Below are 20,694 nucleotides of genomic sequence, written 5' to 3' on the forward strand. Positions count from 1 at the left end.
CAGACAAGATGGGCCCTAATGTACATCATTCCACCCTTCTACGCCCAAAATGGATATATGCCTTTTGGCATTTAGTCTCTGCAATACATCACCATCTACAGACCTTTCAAAGACTAGCCAACATTAATTCCAGGCTTTGCACACATTTGTTCACCTTATTTCTCTTGGCTGCCATGTTACCCACCATTCATGACCGAGGAACAGCCTAGAGGTGACCCCAACCCTGGAGGAGTCTCAACAGTTGTGGGTCTAGGCAAGTGGGCAAGTGCTGTAGAAGCAGTTCAAGTATTGCCCAGTGCTACATCATCCCACCCTTCTATACAAAAACAAAACAATCTGGTTTGAATCTCTTTTCTTCAATACCCCAGAGGGACCCAAAAAATGCCTTTTCTTAAAGTAATCTGGAAGCCACTGTTGCTATTGTCCTTTTGAAAATCCTAGTTAACTGGTCGTTTCTCCAATGTGGAGATTTCTGGATAGCACATAATAGAAAAATGTTCAATGGGGACACTGGATTAAATTTTTGCCTGAGATGGACTTATAGGATAATATTTACTAAAGATTCATCTATTTTACACTTACCAACTCAGCAAAGAATTCCTTCAGTTTTCTGCTTCCTTGCACAAATAGTTCTACTCTGTTTTGGCTTTTGTTTTTGAAGAATGATTGGATGTATAGGACTGTAATTCTGTGCTGAATAATTGTGTTGAATTTCTGTTTGGGGACAAACAAAATATAATTATTATTTGTTTTCTCATGAAATGTCATAATTGGAGTTTGTTACTTTTTCATTTAGTTTGCCATCGCACAGTGAAAAAATATATAATACAAACTATCACAAATCTGATTTAACCTGAGAATATATAAAATAAAAAAATGGTTATTGACAATTGGTATTTCACAGATACAATCAACTGTTATCGCATTTTGACTGAAAGATGAATGAATGAGCGCTGTACATACAGAGCTGTTCTGTTTTATGGAGAGGGGAGGGGGGAACAAGTGAGCGGCACCCGCCGCATTCTCCTCCCTTCACTTCATTCCTTTTCTGTCAATCAATGATCTGCCAGGACGGGTCCATAAATGATGTCAGAGAGCCTCTGTACACATTAGAATTTCATCTGAGACGAGCCTTACGCCTAAGATTACTCAATACATTAAAAAGCCAACAAGTGGTATAAAAGTGAGATTGGTGTGAACAAAGTTGACAGAAGTAGTCAATATTTGCAAATAAACTTTGGATTCCTTTATATCTGGATCTACACTTCTTTGTCTAAAAGTGGCCATTTGAAAAGCTCACCTTGAAATTTTGAATGCCTTGTTTTCTTAATGCTTTCTGATACTCCATGAGAACATTTTCATAGCCAAGATTGCTTTTTCTAAAGTAATTCTTGAAGGCACTCTAAAAATAATAATTAGCCAACATGTAATATCGACATAGACATAGGATAATCCACCCCAAATCAAGCTGATAATTGTTATTGGTGCTTCTGGTCACCAATATGGAGGCTCAAGTGATGGAGAGAAGAGAAGAGAAGCCAGGGCAAAGGGACGTCACACTTATTGATACTATTAAAATGTTTTCTTTTTTACTAAAAGTAATTTTAATTTTTGTGTCTTATATTTTCCATTTTATGATCTTTCTGAAGGCTGGTTTCTGGGCTGGTTTGTGGTAGGTGTTTTTTATAAATGTAAGTTCTCAAGGATAAGCACAGGTGCCAACATCTGGTATTTTTATTTCTGGATCATAAAGGTATACGTAAGGGCTTGTTTAAGCTAATGGCTGTTTTGCATTCCCATACAAGTCTATACCACCTACGTGAAGGTCCTATAGACTTGAATATAGCATTGAGGTCAAAAGAGGTCAACTGCAGGCCAAATGGTCTGGATGCTCACAGAAGCTTCTCAAACTGATTCCATTCAGACAAGATGGGCCCTAATGTACATCATTCCACCCTTCTACGCCCAAAATGGATATATGCCTTTTGGCATTTAGTCTCTGCAATACATCACCATCTACAGACCTTTCAAAGACTAGCCAACATTAATTCCAGGCTTTGCACACATTTGTTCACCTTATTTCTCTTGGCTGCCATGTTACCCACCATTCATGACCGAGGAACAGCCTAGAGGTGACCCCAACCCTGGAGGAGTCTCAACAGTTGTGGGTCTAGGCAAGTGGGCAAGTGCTGTAGAAGCAGTTCAAGTATTGCCCAGTGCTACATCATCCCACCCTTCTATACAAAAACAAATTGTGTTCTTTTTGGAAGTGTCCTTTAGAGCTGCACAATAATAAAGGCTGGTCGGTGGCAAGGCAGAGACTTTCCTTCTCTATAACAATAGCCCTTGACAAACAGCATTTACTTCCAACGGTAATTACCTTAATTTCCGGACCCAGAATGCTCAGAATGATGTTGATGCCTTTGTTTTCACACTGATCAACTAGTCTCTGAATCTCAGATTCTTGTTGTATGTTGCCTATGCTGAGAAGTGTATTTCTGTAAGACAGAACAGCTTGAAATTAAAGCAGGAATGATTATTTATAAATTTAGCACAAGACTGAAAGGTATAAAAAAGTAACCTCCAGGAACACAACTAAGAGAAAACACAAACATCAGAGCTGTTTCATCGAATTTGCATTTTTGTAAATCCTGAGAGCAACACCGGTATGAAACAGAACAGACATATTACCAGCATCCATCTTTTCTTAACGGTTCAAGTATATCATATTCACTAAATTGTCTGACAAGCTTTAACTTCGTATTTTGTCAGATTAGGTATGCAGACGTTCCTTGTTCAGAGACTTATGTCCGTGTCTAACAATTGTGCTACTAATTTGTCACCTCTATCATATAGCCTTCCAATAGCGAACACAAGTGGCTGTTATGCCACGCATTATGATGGCATGGTCCACCATTGTCACCACTGGTAAACCCCCACTGAGGGTTTTTGAGCACTGATATAATATGCACAGCTTTAGTTCATAGTCATGTCTATACAGAGGGGTAGGGACTTTAACCTACCAGTATGTTTTTGGAAAAAGCCCACATAAACACAAGGAGAAACACACAAACTTGTCCTGGACAACAATCAAACCTTGGGCCCTGGTGCTGCAAGGTAAAAGGGCTAGGCTCCATACCAACTTTACAACACCGATTGACATGCATGGACAGAAACTGGCTGAGGACGTCATCAGCTTCAATACCTATACTGGATACGTGTTCCAGGTCAATTAATTAAACCATCAACAAGTCAGAATCATAGCCAGGCAATTAGCATTATACCAAGAAAAGGAAAACCCTGGCTGACTCTGTATTATCCTAAGTTCAGGTTCCCTTAAGGCTGGCGCCACATTTATGCGCCGTGGAATCATTGATTTAGGCACCCAACAGCACGCCAAAACGAAACATTGCATATCCTGGTGCACTACTTTCCTAAAAATGGTTCTGGTGCAGTTTTTGGTGTGTTTAGGTATGTTGCCACTTGTGAAAACAGACATCTATCTGCATGTTCCTCATGCGTGTATAAAGAACTGAGACTTTTATTTAGGTGTATCACTGCCTTCCTGATAACCATCACCATAAAAATCACTCACCATACAATTAAATCAAATCTGGAATAGGAAATATCAAAGCAAGGAAGTACAGGAAGAGTCCATCCCAATGACTGTTTCCTGGTTGGGATTGGCCTTAACCATCACCATAAAAATCACTCACCATACAATTAAATCAAATCTGGAATAGGAAATATCAAAGCAAGGAAGTACAGGAAGAGTCCATCCCAATGACTGTTTCCTGGTTGGGATTGGCCTCACTTCCAACTAAAAGGAAAATAAAAACTTAGATGGGGACCAGGACCTACAATTTTTTTTTTCCCCAATTTTTTTAAATTAAATAAAATAGAAGATAATTTGTATATAACTATATGTTATGTTACCTTCTTACTTTCTTTAAATTCAGGGCTAAGTGTAAGTAAAACCACATTTTTGTGTAGTGTAGGGAAAGGTAAACCTGTGGCTCAAGTGGGTAGCACTTGCAAAGATGGAGTTCTAGTTTGGACTTTCGACCAGGACACTATCTGCCTGGAATTTGTATGATCTCCCTGTTTTTATGTTAATTTCCTTTGGGCACTGCAGTTTCCCCCACATTTCTAAAAACATGCAGTGTGGCTTTCCAGATATTGTCCTTGGTATGTTTAGAATACTAAGTTACAAAGAGCACCGTGCGGGGTGCCAAGCTGCTGGGGATACAGATGGGAAAATGTAAGAATAATCCTAAATAAATAAACTTAAAACAAATCCATTAAAACTGAAGACTGCATAGCATCAGAAAAATCTCTCTTCCTACCTCAGAGACACTAGAGGCAGTAAGAGAAAATCTCACAAACTGGGGCAAATTCCACAATATGAAAGGTGTGCCCACTGGACGCCCTTTGATCTGGGGACAAGTTAAAAATTTGGAATTCCCTTAACTTTATTTCTCAAACACAGTTATTACCAGGACAACTAAAAAACTATTCTCCTTAATGACCGTGCAGACAGCAATGAAAGGATGACGGAGCATCTATTTATTCTCTAGTATATCCAAAACCAAAAAAGGTTTTGCCTAGAGATCTACTTCAAATGTGCAACAGCGTGTAAATGCCATTTGTAGTGAAGTCATCGTGGATTGGATTTAGTCCAGTTCAGCCGTTTACTGGAAATCCTCTGACTTCTTGAAGAGCTCCAGGATGTTATGGCCAGTAGAGATGCCTAATATGCTTCAGACATGTGTTAGGGAAAAGTTTGGATGACAGTTTTAGGGATGATCACTGTATAGACAGACTGATGAATAAAACCTGTTCTGTTCTATGAAAGGAGGAGTGAACTAATACTAGCAATCGTTCGTTTGATGATCCAACTCAGTGGATCCCTATATGGCTTAAGAGGACACTTGTACTTTATTTTTTTTTAATATTTATTAATTTTCGAGTGTCTGGCATTCATTTCTAATGGGAAGTTAACATGTAGGCTTAAAAAAAATGTATTTATCATAAAATTATTTCTTTTGCATACATAAAAGGAATACAAGCAGAATACCTCCACATTATTATCACCTGACTCAGTTTTTTTTTTTTTTTGAATATGGCCAAATCATGTGAGCCGTTAGGGAATGATTTTGCATTTTTCCCTTTAATGAGATTTATCTTTCCATTGATGTGGGAATTCCAGTCTGTGACCGCGGCCACTCCTGTGTTTTGTAAACTGGCACAAGTTTATACCAACAATCACTTGCTCAAGTTACGTGTACCCAAAGCTGATGTTTATCCAACAATCCCTGAATAATTGTTCACATTTTAAAGCAACAAGATATCACCGTCATAAAAAAGGGAAAATATGCAAAAACTAGATGGCCAAAAGAACTCCCCTAGCGGATTCTACTCGCTAATAGTGTTAATCCCGAGTCACATTCGGGGTCGCTTTAAACTTAAAAAAAACCCACTTACCTTGTTCCGTGGGTGCCCCCCGGCATCGTACTGGTCCCCGCAGGTCCTGGGGACACATCCTTCCTCTTCCATCTCCAGCCGGTGAATGCAGAGACGACCTCCGGGGTTTCCAGGTGACGTCGGTACATGCGTAGGTGCGGGCGGGAAAATTCTAAATATTTTGTATTGGATTCAATACAAAATAGCTTTATTGAGTCCAATACAAACAAATCTTGATATAATATATATATAATTATATTATATATATTATACATGCTACTGTACAGGTATATTACAGGTTTCATTATTTTTTTAAAGTTTATTAATAAATGTAATAAATTTATTAAATATTGATTTTTATAAAAAATTTCGGTGAATTATGCCTAAGAATTAGAGCCTACAATGTAAAATGAATTTCCATGCAAAAAAACTGTAACGCTCTTTGCATGGAGATACGGAGAGAATTACAACACTAGAGGTGTTACTGTACTATATAGGCTGTGGATATAGTAATTATATTAGGGTTCCCTTGTTTCAAGGGTTCCTCAATGTTAAAAAGGTAGAGAAAGGTTGATATACTGCATACATCACAACCAGTTAGGTGCCTCCTTCTTGGCTTCAGGTTTCCTGGACTGACCTTAAACTTACTGGACTTTATAAATAGGAAAGCCCAGCAGTGTACACCTATCTGGCTTCAAAATAAAAAGCATTCATTACCTTAAAATGTGACTGTTGTTTACAATTCTCAGACCCATCTCAACACCCTTTCCTGAAATCATTCCTTCGGCCTTGTCAATTTTGTTCTTCAGAAAGTCTTCATACCTAAATGAAAGCGTAAACAAACTATAGATTATGTAAACCCTGGTGCTTGTGTTTGGCTGTGATTGCACATATCTGATACAAATTAGTCCCTGCTGCAGCCTCTGACCTTGTAATTATTTATAAAGTCATTGTCTAATCCATTGGATGGGAAGAGAAGAGTGAAGAAATGCTTTCCTCTACCTGCAGTAGACTCATCTGAGTCCAAGCAAAGTCACTGGTCAAGGGGACTAGAGCTCAGAGGCTGCCTATAAATGTTACATAGGTAGATGTTCTTTTGTGAATTTGGACATCTAAGTTGATTTGGACCATAGAAGTTGATAAAAAATAACAATACTGGAAGTCTACTAACAGCTGTGCAAATACAGAGCTAATAATAACTGGTGAAACCAGAACAAGATGGAGACCTGAGATGAAGCCTTCCGCATTACAGTGAAAGCAGCTAAAGTTTCACTGAAATACTGACACCTACATTATCCCCACACTGACCAGATTGACTTTCACTTCATTATTCCACTCTGTCAAATAATAAAACTGAACTCCAAGTTAGATACACAAATAAAATACACATAGAGCAGGGGTGTCAAACTCAAATACACAGAGGGCCAAAATTATTAACATAGGCCAAGTTGTGGGCCAACCTTGTTATGTTTTGCGGCTCCAGACTATTTTTCTTTAGTGGAAGAGGAGGCAAAATGGCTCTTTTGATAGTAAAGGTTGCTGACCCCTGCCCTAGGCTAAAGATAAGCGTACCGTACATACACAATTACCTGGTCAGGAAGTTCAGAAAGTCCTCCCAAAATATAGAATTCAGGTTAGTCACTAATGTAGTACTCATGTCTCTTACAGCCTCGCAGATGACAGTCAACTCCTGTAATAAAAAAACAATATACAGGTGAAATATATGGAAAATATAAAAGTATCTGCAGAAACAGAAACTGTTTGAGCAAAACTAGACCTGAAGGAGACTATTTGTAAATATTTGTACCCAAAATTTACAAATTGTTTACATTGAGTGCATTTGAAAAATGTATGAATCATAGGTAAAAGTCGATTAACACATTTCTATTTGAATACAATGCAAAATAATATATACACTTTGGGTAAAGTTGGGACATTTATACATTTATCACAAAATGTAAAAAAACAAAGCAGGTCTATGATATCTCCTATTCCATTTTATACTGATATTTTTCTGAGATCACAGTCCACCATTTGATTAAAGAACTCTGACTTTATTTTAAAGACTGGATTTAATTTGAGGGTTTAATATATACTATTTTTCTAGTCCACTATACTGTACATGTAGTTCATTACAGTCCCCACTGATTTAGCCTTCATAGAAGGTCCTGGTAATATAGCATACAATTCGATATACAGGTAGTTCCCGAGTTACATATATGATAGGAACTGTAGGTTTGTTCTTAAGTTGAATTTGGAAAGGTACATTATTTTAATAAATGCATTTAGGACAGATGTTTGTCTCAACATAATATTATACAGTGCGGTGTAAGTTACTGTATAAAATTCTCACTGTAAGTTATTTACAAACAAAGCAAAAAAAAAAAAAAAAAAACTTTATACTAACTTTTGGATTAAGTTGTTCTTTGATATGCAAAAAGAAACAACTGCAGAGTTTGTCTTAGTCATTAGGAGATACAAGAGCTCAGTCCTTAAGATCTCCCACAACCTCACCTGTGTTTAGCAAAAGATTTTTTCTGCAAGTCATGCATTGTTCATGCAATGCAAGTCATTGTTTCTTCAGTAAGCATTCTTCTCACCTTCATTTTTTTTGTATTTTCCTCCTGTCTTTCTTTTTCTTTTCATCTTGTTCCTTCCTCAGGGCTTTCTACTTTCTTTCTTGTTTTTTCACTGGGGCCTTTTCCTTTACTTCTTGTTCTTAAATCTTCCTTGGGGCCTTCTACTTTCCTTTTATTTTTTGTATGTTCCTAAGGGCCTTCTTATTTTCTTCTAGTTTATTTTTTGGGGCCTTCTTCTTTTTTTCTTGTTTCTTCCTCAGTGCATCCTTCTTTCTTGGGGTTGCTTTTGTTTCTTCCTTGAGGTCTTCATCTTTCCTTTTTCCTTCTATTTCTTCCTAAGGGTAGGTCAGACGGGTGGTCACCACAGGTACCCGAGTCCACAGAGAGAATGCTGCAAGAAGTGTCCTACTCATAGAGGAGGAATAGTGTGGTCGCTGGTTCCTCATTAAACAATGTGCCTTTTTTTAAATACATGGCTGCTTGGGAGCTAAACCACCTACTAACTACCCATTAGTGTGAATCAAACCTTTTTTTTTCTTTTTTTTACCCCATTTACATCCTATCTGCCTATTTCCTAGGGAAAATCTGCTAGTGAAGCAGTGACACGGTAAACATATCACACTCCGTATCTGTCTATTTCGAACTCTCTCACATCCAAATATATTGCAAACTTTACCAACTCTTATAAAAATAAAATTTTACATCTAGATACCTTTTGAATGTTAGAGAAGTAACACTTTATATCAGTGTTCGGATAGGAATTCCATACAATTTCTTGCTGAAGGATTTCCCTTAAAGCTTTCTGTATTAGTTCCTGTAATAGAAAGATGATTATGTAACTATGTTATATATACTGGTAAATAATAAAATTACTGCTTGTGGTCTGCTCTGTGTTTTTTGAGCTGCAGGGCAAACTGTTCTGTACCCGTAATAATTATGACTTCATTTACTTATGCAGGTTATTTCCACAACGATGACAAGGCAGTTTTGCATCATCATGGGCGTATGAGATTGGTTAACTAACTTTATATTAATTTTTTTTTTTTTTTAGGACATCATAACAAGATGTGAAAAAAACCTAATAATGTGCTACCATGTATCAGATAATCCAATTTCAGAATATATATTTATTCAGTGTTTCTCAACCAGTGTGCCATGGAACCCAGAGGTTGCTAGGAGTTCCTTGAGCAGGGAGCAATGTGTAGTTCTCAGGTTAGTTCAAGCAATATTAATATAATAAATATATTTTTGGCTATATTTAGGGATGGCATTCTCCCACTGGCCAGCAATGTAGGAGACATTGGCCCTGATTTATTAAAGTTCTCCAAGGCTGGAGAGAATACACTTTAATCAGTGAAGCTGGGTGATCCAGCAAACCTGGAATGGATCTGGTCCAGGATTGAAAACATTTGCTAACAAATAGCTTGACTTTTAGGAAATCCATTACAGGTTTGCTGGATTACCCAGCTTCACTGGTGAAAGTGTATTCTCTCCAGCCTTAGAGAACTTTAATAAATCAGGGCTCTTGTTTCCAATGACCACCAAGCTAATGAACTGTGAATATAGTAATTGTAGCAGGGGTTCCCAAAGGCCTGAAAGGTATTTCAAGGGTTTCCTCCAGGCTAAAAAGCTTAAGAAACACTGTATTACCCTAAAATGTATAAACCTTAAAAATACAACTAATATAATATTTATCCCAAACCTCTAGTTTTTTCATTATTGAGCTTTTTTTTATTGTTTTTGCCCTATTTTGTGACTTTCATAGATTTTGCTATTGTTAAGTGCTTCTTCATTGTTGCCCAAGTGACATGTGTTATAGATAAAGAAAACATGATGAGACCTGAAATATAATACCACTAATTTTTGCAGTTTTAACATACTTGTCCAGTAGACTTTATCTTGTTCCCATTGTTGAAAAACCACTCCTCAAAAAGCATGTGATCAAAATTTCCTGAGCCCTGAAGGTACTTACACAGCCTAGAAATTAAAATAAATATGATATTTAATATTATTCAATATTACTACTTTGCTTTTACATTACATTATACATATATGCAATACTTGCAAATTTCTCCAAGTTTTCTCTGTGTAAAAACATGACAAGTACTGAAATAAACCTGTTGATTCTGGCTGAAATGAAGATATTCTATTCTCTCACTTGTGGTGAGCTGACAACGTAGTGCATTTGCTTGCAAAGGATGACAATCATTATAGTGGTAGCTATAGCCCTGGGACACAAGGGTGGGAAGTGGGCGAACGTAGGGATGTTTTCTAATGTCTCTTTTCAAGAAAAGTTGACATTAGCTCATGGTTTTGCTAACCATATTTGCAACCCCCCACATTCTGTATGGTTTTTTACATTGTTCAGTTCTAGCAACTGCCCCTGCAGAAGTTCTCTTCCACCACAAGATGTCCTCAGTCTAATAGCTAGCATGACTCAACCCAACGTCTCTAACCCCAGACTGCCCCAGAGTGCCACAGTCTTTTACTGGACAGTGAATGTAGAACCAACACAGGAATACGATCATTTATTTCTCAGTCCTCTTTCCCCTCATATTACAATGTTACTTATCAATACATTGGCTCTTTGTGCTGCTATTTCCCACACATTTAAGCCAGGGACTTCAAAAGTTTGATAGCAGGTCAAATTTGGGTAATTACACTGCTTGCATGTAAAATAAAAATACAATTTATAACATATTATTGATTACAGGGCTACAATGACTTCTTCCTGAATAGAATTTAGTTTTAAGGACCCATCAGTACAACTATCAACCAGATTTGGCTTGTGCAACCTCAATACAAAGATCAGACTATCAATAGAATTAAGCATGTCTCATTGCCCCATGTATCCCTATGTAAAGAAGTACTTTCTGAAAGTTGGTACTTTCATAAGACTAAGCAAATCCCTCTACATGACAGTGCTTGTGTCTGGTGATTAGGAATTAGGGAATGAATTGTAGGAGGATGGGGGAATTGATTACAAGTGTTCGGATTATTCTTTGGCTTTAGCTTGGGATCAAAACTAAAGGAGAGAGATGCTCCATTAGTAAGGGCAGACACCAAATGCTAGATGGCAATGATCTAAACCGCAAAACCTCTGAATCTTTGCAGTCATTTCAGAATCTGCCTCCCTGGAAACAATGTTAGTTGGCAGCAATTATATAAATTTAATAAAATATAAGTGGAAAATCCCAGATTGCTAAAACAGTCTGGTAGAAATCCTATTGGTTAGTTTCAGTTTCGGTTGGAATAGAATGCCAAGAGGAAAGACTGTCTCATCCGTCTCAGCTTGTAAAAATGTTCCCTGCATAAATGTTGTTTTAAAAAGTGAAAATATTTGTTTTAATAAAAATTCCCCTTTTCTGACGTTGACATCCCATTATATATGAAACTAAGCAGCAATACATTTGGAAATATTAGCCACCCAAGATATGGAAATAGGCAATATGTACCAAGAACCCATAACAGCCCATCAGAATTTGGATAGAATGGTTAAAACTCATGCCCACGTTTCATTTCTTTCACTGTCCCTTAAGGGAGAATTCTTCCATTCTTGGGAATACCACACTGGAAATAGGGGGACATCTCCCCATTATGGACAGACCAATAACCAAACACTCCCCTGAGGTTTTTATATGGGGCATTTCAAAAAATGGAAAAGTACCCCACACTTTAGGCCTTTCAATATAAGCATTTCTTAAATAGGAAGATAACATAGAAATATGCAAATAGTAATAGTAAGTAATAAATATCTAACAAATCTACCAATGGTGTTGGTTATAAAAAATTACTAGGCCAATATTCCTTTGCAATTTTAGGGTACATATATTGAGATCAGTTGTCACGCCAGGCAGGCGGAAACAAATTGATGACCAACAAACAATCATGTGCCAATGATCAGTTTATATTTAGGACAAGAGATGGCATGCCCTAGGTATTATGCACTCAAGTGGAAATCATGCCAAGAAAGAGCCGAGATGGAGCAGAGACCAAGAATAAACAAAGCTTCCCAAGTGATGTCACCAGTGATGTGTTGCCAGCCCTGCCTACTTAATTTCTGATAGATCAAATGACATTGACACTTTTAGAGTATACTTTTTAAGGCATGTTTTCTTTATTAAATTAGTTATATGCTTCAGTACAATAAGAGGTGTATTTATTTATAAAATTCACTGCAGCATTCCCTAGTGGTGAATCTTCCAGGTCCATGCGTTTCAATGGCAGTAATTCATTCTTCACTATGGAATGTTTCAATAGGTTTCATATTCACTGCTTTATCAAAAGACCACTAAATGGTCTTTATGTGTATGCAGATCGCTGATGATAACCAGCAGAGATATGTAGATATAATCAGAGTCTATGCACAGGTCAGTTTGTTTTGTTTTTGTTTTGTTTTTGCAAAATGTGGTATGAAGATTTACATGCATTATTAACAAGCTGCTTAATAACTGTTTAAGTAACATAGATGCTTAAAGTCCCCTTTTTTTAAACCAATAGAGATGGCTGGGGATATCCCAAAATTTAGGAAGCAGAGTACAGAAAACAAAACTTTTTAGATCTTCCTAAACATAATTAGACCTACTTATTCTTTCCTATAAAGCTTTAGGTAGTCTCTCTGTGTGCAATTCATTATCCCTTGCTATTATCCTGCTCCTATCGCTGTACATATGGATGTACATATGGATTACAGGTCCCATAATCACCTATAAAGACCCTGCCTGTGATTGGACTATAAGGGAAAAAAACTGACCAATGAGGTCATCTCTGTGTTGTATTCGCCCATCAAAATGTCCTCAGATGTGTCTGCAGCAGAACCTAAATGGGCCCTAAATCTGCCTCTTCCTCCTCCTGTGGGTGCTGATGTATAGGAAGGGAGGTTACAGAAGGCAGATTCATCTACTTTCATGTTAAAATAGCAATTCTATTGGAATTCACTTTCCAGTCATATTTATTTGGCATTCACTCAGACTTTGGGTGTCTAAATTCTAAAGCTGACCTTACATTTGACAACATGCAATCACTGTACAGTTACAATTGGAGTTACCAACCACACATGAGGGCTCTTGCACTATATAGGTGTAGGCAGGTTAAAAGGGGATTGTACAATTATATTGTGATGTATATGGTCAGCCCAACACATGGGTTCAAACACGGCTCCACAGGAACATTCTGTGCAGGAATGAGGGTATGGCATTAGGGTAGTAAATTACCCCTTGGGTCCTCACAAGTGGCCAAAGTGGCAGCCACTTTGGTAAAAATAGACTCTGAGTTCTACTACAGGCATTATTTACCAGTCCTCTAGATTGTTCCACTTACCATCCATGACATGCCCGCCCCACTACTCCCCTGCCTATGTGTCACTCAAAGGGGAAGAAACTTCCCCCAGAGTGATGTCATGATACCAGAACCCACCCACAAGGTCTGAGCCTGCGATGGGAGAGTGGGTGGGTTGTGTTCAGAGAGACAACCCACTTACCACCCCCAGCGGAGACCTTCTCCTGACCCTGCGGGGGGTGGACTGGCAGGAGCCACAGACCACCAATAAATTATTTGCAAAATAGGAGTGGGCCCATTCTTGAAAGTATTTAGGGTACAGCATTCCCACCTGTACCCACCCCACTACACCCCTGGTGAGTTCCCATTAAATTATATTCAATATACTGGCATGTTTACCCCAGTGGAAAGGGCAGACATAAGGATGTGCAAAGTGTGCAAAAGGCCCCCAGACCTTCCTCAGCCAACAGGGCAACCCACAGGAGCCCCAAGGCAATTCAGCAGAAGTCCCCAAGTCAGTTTTGCACAGGAGCTCACCATTGGCTATGTCCACCACTACACAGCGACATGCAAAAAGAGCAATGCAGCAAGATAGCATTGATAAAAAATCATCAGTGTTACAGTTTTTTTACTTACTCTCCATGTTGATCGTGAGTCCATTTATATAGTAACACTTGTTCTTCATAACTAAGTTTTTGCTCTGCTAGAGAGGTGAGTTCATTCAGCAGGCACAAATGCAAACATTTTAAGTATGTAAAAGTAAGTTCTTCAGGAAACCTTTGCCCTTTGCTTATGATATTGGAGATCTGGCACTTAAGGTCTTTCAAATATTTTTCTAGATTCTTATCCTTAGTTCCGGGTGCAAATTTTGGAATTGTTTCCTTAATGTCTGCATCAAAAAGGTCCTCAAGTTTTTTTGACCATTCTTGTGGGCCCCAGTCAGGATCCTTTTGGCTTTGGGTCTGTTTTGCCCATTTTATACACTGAGGGATGGCCTGAAGCCTGACGTTCTGTCTTTGATCTCCGGCAAGGGCTTTTCCCACCACCTTCCACATCTCCTGAGATAGTGTTTGGTACAATTCCTCTCCATCTCCACCTTCATCATCTTCTAACTTGCAGATTAGTACACAGACCTCATAGTACTGGTGATTGGCCATCAAGTCTTTAAACATTTTATCTACAAGAGAACATGCAATATTTTTTATTATACATTTCAACCTGTACCAAGTTTTGTTATAATTTATTTGACGACTTATTTAGATATCAGAGTTCTACCAAACAGTGGTTAATGGTTGTAGTGGGCAATCTGTAATGTTCATAGGTTCAGTAATGATTACTGCAGAGGGTATTGACCCATATATTACTTCAGATCATGCACAGTACATCTAAAAAGTTTTTTGAGGGTTGAGTCGTTGATGGAGCCTTATGACCAGGATCATGAGAGATATACGGGTTACCATTTAGGACGTTTTCTCCTATTTGCCTGGACATGGTTCTAATCCATTTTTTTTTGTTCCTCCAGATGTTTTTAGGGTTCCTAGAGAAATTTGCACCTCTCAGGTCAGTTTGATCTTTCACTAATGATCTTTCTGGCTATCTGTAAAGGTGACATTCTTTCCACTAGCCAGCAATGTAAAAGGCATTCTTTCCAAGAAAATCTGGATTGGGAGCTATGAAGGAGACCACAGAAGGGTGCCACTTATTCACTCACCCTCCCCTCTCCATAGAACAGCGATTGTTTGTTCATCTATCACTGGATACAATCACGGATGTTGGTTTCCATTTGACATCTGTATGGGTCTTTAGAATCAGAGCTAGTCATTTACAGATACCAGCAACTAAAGGGATTTTACAAGCAGGGTAGCAAGGTGTAGAAATGAATATTAGGTCTGCAGTGAGTGTTATTCTGCAAGTACGTTGTGTACCCAAATTACCTATTTACAGTTATCTATTTATTATTATGTGGCAGTTCCACATCTATGTGTTATACATCTGCAAACACACCAAGGCACTTATATTACACAGTATGGAAAATCCCTATTTAGGCGTTAGCAAAAATGTGCCCTTGGTTGATATAAAGTGCACCTGTGCTCAGACTAGGCATGTTAAATGTGTAACTAGATTTGAAACAAGTGTTTCCTATAACTGCTATATAATATATACATTTTATGTATTTTTTTATCTGTTTTAATAATAAATATATATATATTTTTTTTAACTGCTTTATAAATACCTAGACATTCCTTAACTACTTTTGCTTCTTTCTTTTAGAGATAGCAATTGTTTTTATTAGAGTACTAATAGAGTAAATATTCTGATAAAAATAATTCAAACATTACATGAATCGAGGTGCAACAAAAAATGATGTGTGAACACCATTCAAACCTGGATATTGCAAGCCCAACCTGGGTGATGACGCATCCCTGGGTGGAACAGTATTGTGCAAAGACTGGGCAAAGGCTTACGTTAAAAATGAAATATTTGACTTGAGCCTAACTAAAGTTCATATCCACTGTTAAAATTGCCAAGTATTTTTATACGGTTAATATTAAATATGCGTATCATAGCAGAATATTTGTGACATCATGTTCTGATCTTAAGGGAGATATTTTTCTTAGTTGACTATATGTGCAGAAGGTGGTTCACACTAATACACAAGGTGTTTTTTTTTATTGCTGTGTTCGTTTGGGGGAAGTAGCCCTCTTACAATCTTATCAGTGTCTGTGGTTCCATCATGGAGCTTTTCCCTTCATGCCATGTGACCAGTGTAAGAAGTGAGAGTAAATTTCCTAGACAGGATGGCAGACGCTAATATAAATGATGGAGTTTCCAACCCCTCAACACTATATCTTAAACTAAATATAAAATGTGGCTTGAGTTACACTCACTTGGAATGTCCCTAGGAGTTGCAAATGATGAAATTCATAAGACACAAACACACAAAAATAACAAATTTTATCAAAAGTTACTAGTGCAAAACTCAGAAAAGCCTTAGGAGGAAGTCCTGTGAAACGCAATAACGCAAGTGATAAAATGAATAAATATTTATTGTGGAAAAGTAAATGTCCAAATTTAACCCCTTTGGTTGAACTGAATTAATAGCTTAACTCCAGCCAGATATTTAACGTAGCCATGAATGTAGGAATGCAAAATAATACAGATTTAATTTTCAATGCAACTAGTGTACATACTTGATTTTCCCAATATTACAGCCCTCTATAATTGCCTGTACAGCAGCACGTAACGTGGGATAGGAAGGGGCAATGCTAGGGGCCAATTGGGTGCCCTGCATTCACATGGGCTGACATGCTAAACAGAAAAAAGAGCGGAGCGAACAACAGCAATCAGTCGTTTTGTTGCTCCTCTACTATACGACCTCCAATCACAAACTGGGACAAGCAAGTAACCTAACTATTGTTGCAATTCAGGAAAGTTAGATCACTGACCTGGCAGGGCTGTGTATATCTTGTACACATATGTTCAGTGTTTTGGGACTTCCAACTTTTTGATCACTAGGTCCATCAGCCAGTTGAACACATACTTGTCACAAATCTGCTTATATGTACTAAACTTAAGACTGACTTTCTACATTACAGTATTCATAGAATCCCATAGCCACTTCTCAAACCTTTTGCTAAAAGTTGGTATGTCAATAGGGTCAAGTACATTAGGTTCATGCCCTGATGTGCTTGTGCTCAGACCTGACAACAATTCCCATGGGTGTCAGGCAACCTTTTTTGTGCCCTATAACTGGAAGTTCAGGTTTACTTATAATGGAAGGCAAGACAAAAGAAAACACCTTTGGAGCCGGCTGATTGCTTGCTATAACGTGATCATACATGGTTTTATGTTAGTTAAGAGAATGCTTTATGTTTCTTTTTTCTTTAAGTTTTTTGGTTTAATTAGCAGTCACAGGTGTGGATATGAATGAATTGAATAGTGCCACTGCAACTGTGAGTCATAAAGGAAGCTTAAAGTTTGTGTTTCCATAAAACAGCTGCTAAAGAATTCTCCTATTGTTCATTCATATCTAAAAAAAAAAGTCTGCAGTTGATTCTCCCTCACTTCTCGTTCATCTGTCACCTGTACAAACTGATTGAGTGGCGGCGGGAAAGAAAGTCATAGCCTTTCTAAAAATATTTTCAAAGGTTCCAAATACTCCCTATGTAAATGCAGGTTTCACAACATCATGGGTGAAGTTATATTTGGTGCCCCTTTACCCAGGTCCCAAAGACTGACTACACATTTTGCACACAACTAGCTTCATTAGCCTAAGGCCTTGTTTTTTTGTGCCAATAGAAACAATAGGGAATGGGGGTGTCTACAGGGGTTTAAAACGTCACCCCAATGGGTAGCAGTTAACTCGTAATTCACGTTTTAATTATATTAAAATACAAAGTAAATTGTCACTAATGCTGTGCTGCTCCACCACTACCTGCCCAGGGCTGCCCAATCTTTCCAAGTGATTGTGACCAGGAATGCTGCATCTTTCCATCTACCACTTACCAGTGCCCACCTTCCTCTCCCTGCTAATTTTCACTGGTAATTCTGTGCCAATCCACCAGTTAGCTGTTCATGCCCACCCATCATGCCCTGGTGATTTTGACCACTAAATTTGTACTGTTCCACCCACTGGCTACCCATGCCCACCTACCACTGTCTGGTGATGTTCAACACTGATGCATTGCTGCTCTTCCTACTGGCTGCATATGCCCATTTAAGTCTACCCAGAAAAAATGTAATAATATGCACTAATTCTCCACCTACTAGCTGCTTGTGCCAACCCAGCCCTTTCCTGGTGACCATCCAGTATGTGTGCAGAAGCTTGGCTGACAGCTTAGCAATGACGGCAAGTTTATTCTGGTGCCCCTTGTTGGCTTATTTTAATGGCGGCCTATGAATATGTATAAGTCAATCAGGTTAAATGCCATGTTTTTTTAATTTATTCATTAAATCTTCTTGGTGGATGAGGTAACCTATGGTAAGCAACATATCTTTCTTGTAAAAAGTGGTGAGGTTGGCAGTATATATTAGCAGCATATATATAATTGCAAATCCCAAATGCAAACACTTGGCTGTTTTTCCCACTTAAAGTACAGCTAAACTGCAGTGTAGTGGATGGCATGGCATATTTGCACATTATGGCACCCTTATCTCCCAGCCATTATTTTTAGCCATTGAGCACCCATTGATAATCAAAATTCATGCACACCAGAGTTAAAGTGTCCCCAGCTCCCAGCACCAATTATGGTGTCCTGGTAATGCTATAAATGAGTCATGACCGTACAATGTATGGCGCACCTGACCTACAACCCAATAAAAACCATATGAGTTCATGCAAACCCATGGAATCCACCTAGAACACAAGGGAACATTAAACCTGTACCCCATCCCTAGAAATCCATGCTAGATGAATAGGCTTTCTGGCAGTGTTCGTGGGCTACTGTGAACACCCCAAAAATGGTCTTTATTAGACAAAAAACAGCGTATTCTGTATTCTGTTGGCCCTTCTATGAGTCAGCCCTCTTGCCAGTACATAACTATTTTAGCAAATTTTATAGTGTTTTACATATTTTTATATTGTCTGGCATGATATTAGTCATGGGTATTATTGGGTATTATATTTCTTCTATGCTCCTAACCCCTCAATGGCCCATGCCTTTTTTCTGTATATCATACTAAACACTGAATACATATGTGCACATACAATGTGCTTATTCCTATTCTAAATAATCTCATATTTAATCTCCAAATTAATTGTCACTCTCTATTGTGTACCCTAAACCAGCACTTGATTAAAGGAATGAGTCAAATGTCTCATTAAGTGCTAAAAAATGAAGCTTTGATGTGTATAAAACCACATTCAATGCTACATGTGTTGTTTTTTAGGTGCAGTGGAGCTGGCTTTATCTACAAAATATAAAAATTAGTAAAATTGTAATCTTTTTTCCATCTGAACCCTACAATACTATACAAATGTATAGTAAGTGATTGCACAGTACATCTATATGATTTTCTAAAGGCATAAAATGCATAATAATATATATTTTTATTGCACCTACACAATACATAGTGTCAAGTCATTTATTTTCTAATTGCATCATAGTCTAATTTTAGTCCTGGGGAGCCAAATAAACTACCAGTATTTTTTTTTTTTTAGGTTTTAGGGATAAATCTCTGGTGGACTCATGGATTGCTAGAGGTGCCGTGCTTAGCAATGTATCATGCCAGGGCACTATTTGCATGGAATTTGGAAATGTTCTCCCCAGGGGTTTCCCCAGTTACCTCTTCCACATTCCAAAAACATGTGGTTACATTAATTGGCTTCCCCAAAAAATGGACCTTAGACAGTGTTAATGACATATGACTATGGTGGGCCATTAGATTTTGAGGCACAGTTAGTGGCATGACTATTGACTGCGTAAGAAGTTGGCGTTAATAAATAGTAGTTAATATTAATAAATTAATAATAATAATTAAATAATAAAATTAATAAATTGCCAAAAAATCCCAGTGTAGCTAATAATACAATAGCTTCATCTTACAATATTAAAAATTCCTGCCACTCTGGACAGAAATGAGAAATGACAAATAAAAGCATGTGCCAAGTATCCCCAATAATAAAAACAGTCAGTGGGGTATAAAATCAAATAGGGATTACCTGTACTTTCTTACCTGTACTTTTCCATTTTTCAGGATTTGTGTCTGAATTTAATTGCAGCTTTCTTTTCGGTTTGCAGATGCTATGAACTGTATTGTTAATTCCTTTTATTACTTTTTTCAAGGTTGTGTGCTTTGGTTCTTGCTGTTCTGTCTTTGGAAGAAGGTGAACTTTTTCATTTGGAGAAATATGTTTGTTTTTTGATTTCGTCCACATTTTTAAAATGTTCTTCATGCTTTCTTTATGCACAGCTGCCTGTGACTACAGAGACTTCAGAACAGAGAAATGACTTTGTAGTTTGTGGAGGGGAACTCCTAGACTGCATTGGAGTTTCATCTGTGCAACATCCCTGGCTGAACTGTTTGCTTTTTTAAATAGTAACAACCCACAAGGCTATTGCCAGAAATATAAGACACACCTTCTCGTATAAAGATTCACAATAAAGGATTTTTTTTATTGCACACAAGGAAGTCTACTGAATGAGAATCATTTGCAGCACTTTTTTCATTTAAAATTTACCTTTACTAATAAATAATCTACTATGTGTCTTCTCTCTATATTTTGCTATAGACTATAGCAAACATTGTAGGATAGTAACTGTAAATTTGTAATGATTTTATTTAGTATTTATTTTATTTTACATGCATTTACTGATATTTAATGCATTTACATGTCAACTAAGCTATCCTGAAAAAGTTACAGTTCCTGGGACAA

General features: G+C 37.7%; 1 protein-coding gene across 3 annotated transcripts; it reads right to left on the minus strand.

Moving 5' to 3' along the window:
• Positions 1–354: 354 nt before the first annotated feature.
• On the minus strand, positions 355–20,324 carry LOC140342244 (uncharacterized). Of its 3 annotated transcripts, XM_072428362.1 has the most exons (9): positions 19,995–20,324; positions 13,956–14,496; positions 9,923–10,019; positions 8,755–8,856; positions 7,053–7,153; positions 6,181–6,285; positions 2,381–2,498; positions 1,301–1,402; positions 356–714 (listed from the first exon to the last, which is right to left on the minus strand). In XM_072428362.1, exons 1-9 carry the CDS (start codon positions 20,212–20,214, stop codon positions 568–570), a joined length of 1,533 nt encoding a protein of 510 aa, XP_072284463.1. In that variant the 5' UTR covers positions 20,215–20,324; the 3' UTR covers positions 356–567. The 3 variants fall into 3 exon arrangements, with proteins under 3 accessions (XP_072284464.1, XP_072284465.1, XP_072284463.1); XM_072428363.1 differs by lacking the exon at positions 1,301–1,402 and having other exon boundaries at positions 355–714; XM_072428364.1 differs by lacking the exon at positions 13,956–14,496 and having other exon boundaries at positions 355–714; positions 19,995–20,145.
• Between the last annotated feature and the right edge of the window lie 370 nt (positions 20,325–20,694).

This window comes from Pyxicephalus adspersus, chromosome 12, assembly GCF_032062135.1.
Source record: "Pyxicephalus adspersus chromosome 12, UCB_Pads_2.0, whole genome shotgun sequence".
Taxonomy (NCBI): Eukaryota; Metazoa; Chordata; class Amphibia; order Anura; family Pyxicephalidae; genus Pyxicephalus; species Pyxicephalus adspersus.

Coding starts and splice junctions, on each gene's coding strand:
- LOC140342244 (XM_072428362.1), bottom strand. CDS start 20,214: ATGAAGAACATTTTAAAAATGTGGACGAAATCAAAAAACAAACATATT. Junction 14,497..19,994: donor TGAAAAATGGAAAAGTACAG/GTAAGAAAGTAC, acceptor GTTCTCTTGTAG/ATAAAATGTTTAAAGACTTG. Junction 1,403..2,380: donor TTCTGGGTCCGGAAATTAAG/GTAATTACCGTT, acceptor TATTATTTTTAG/AGTGCCTTCAAGAATTACTT.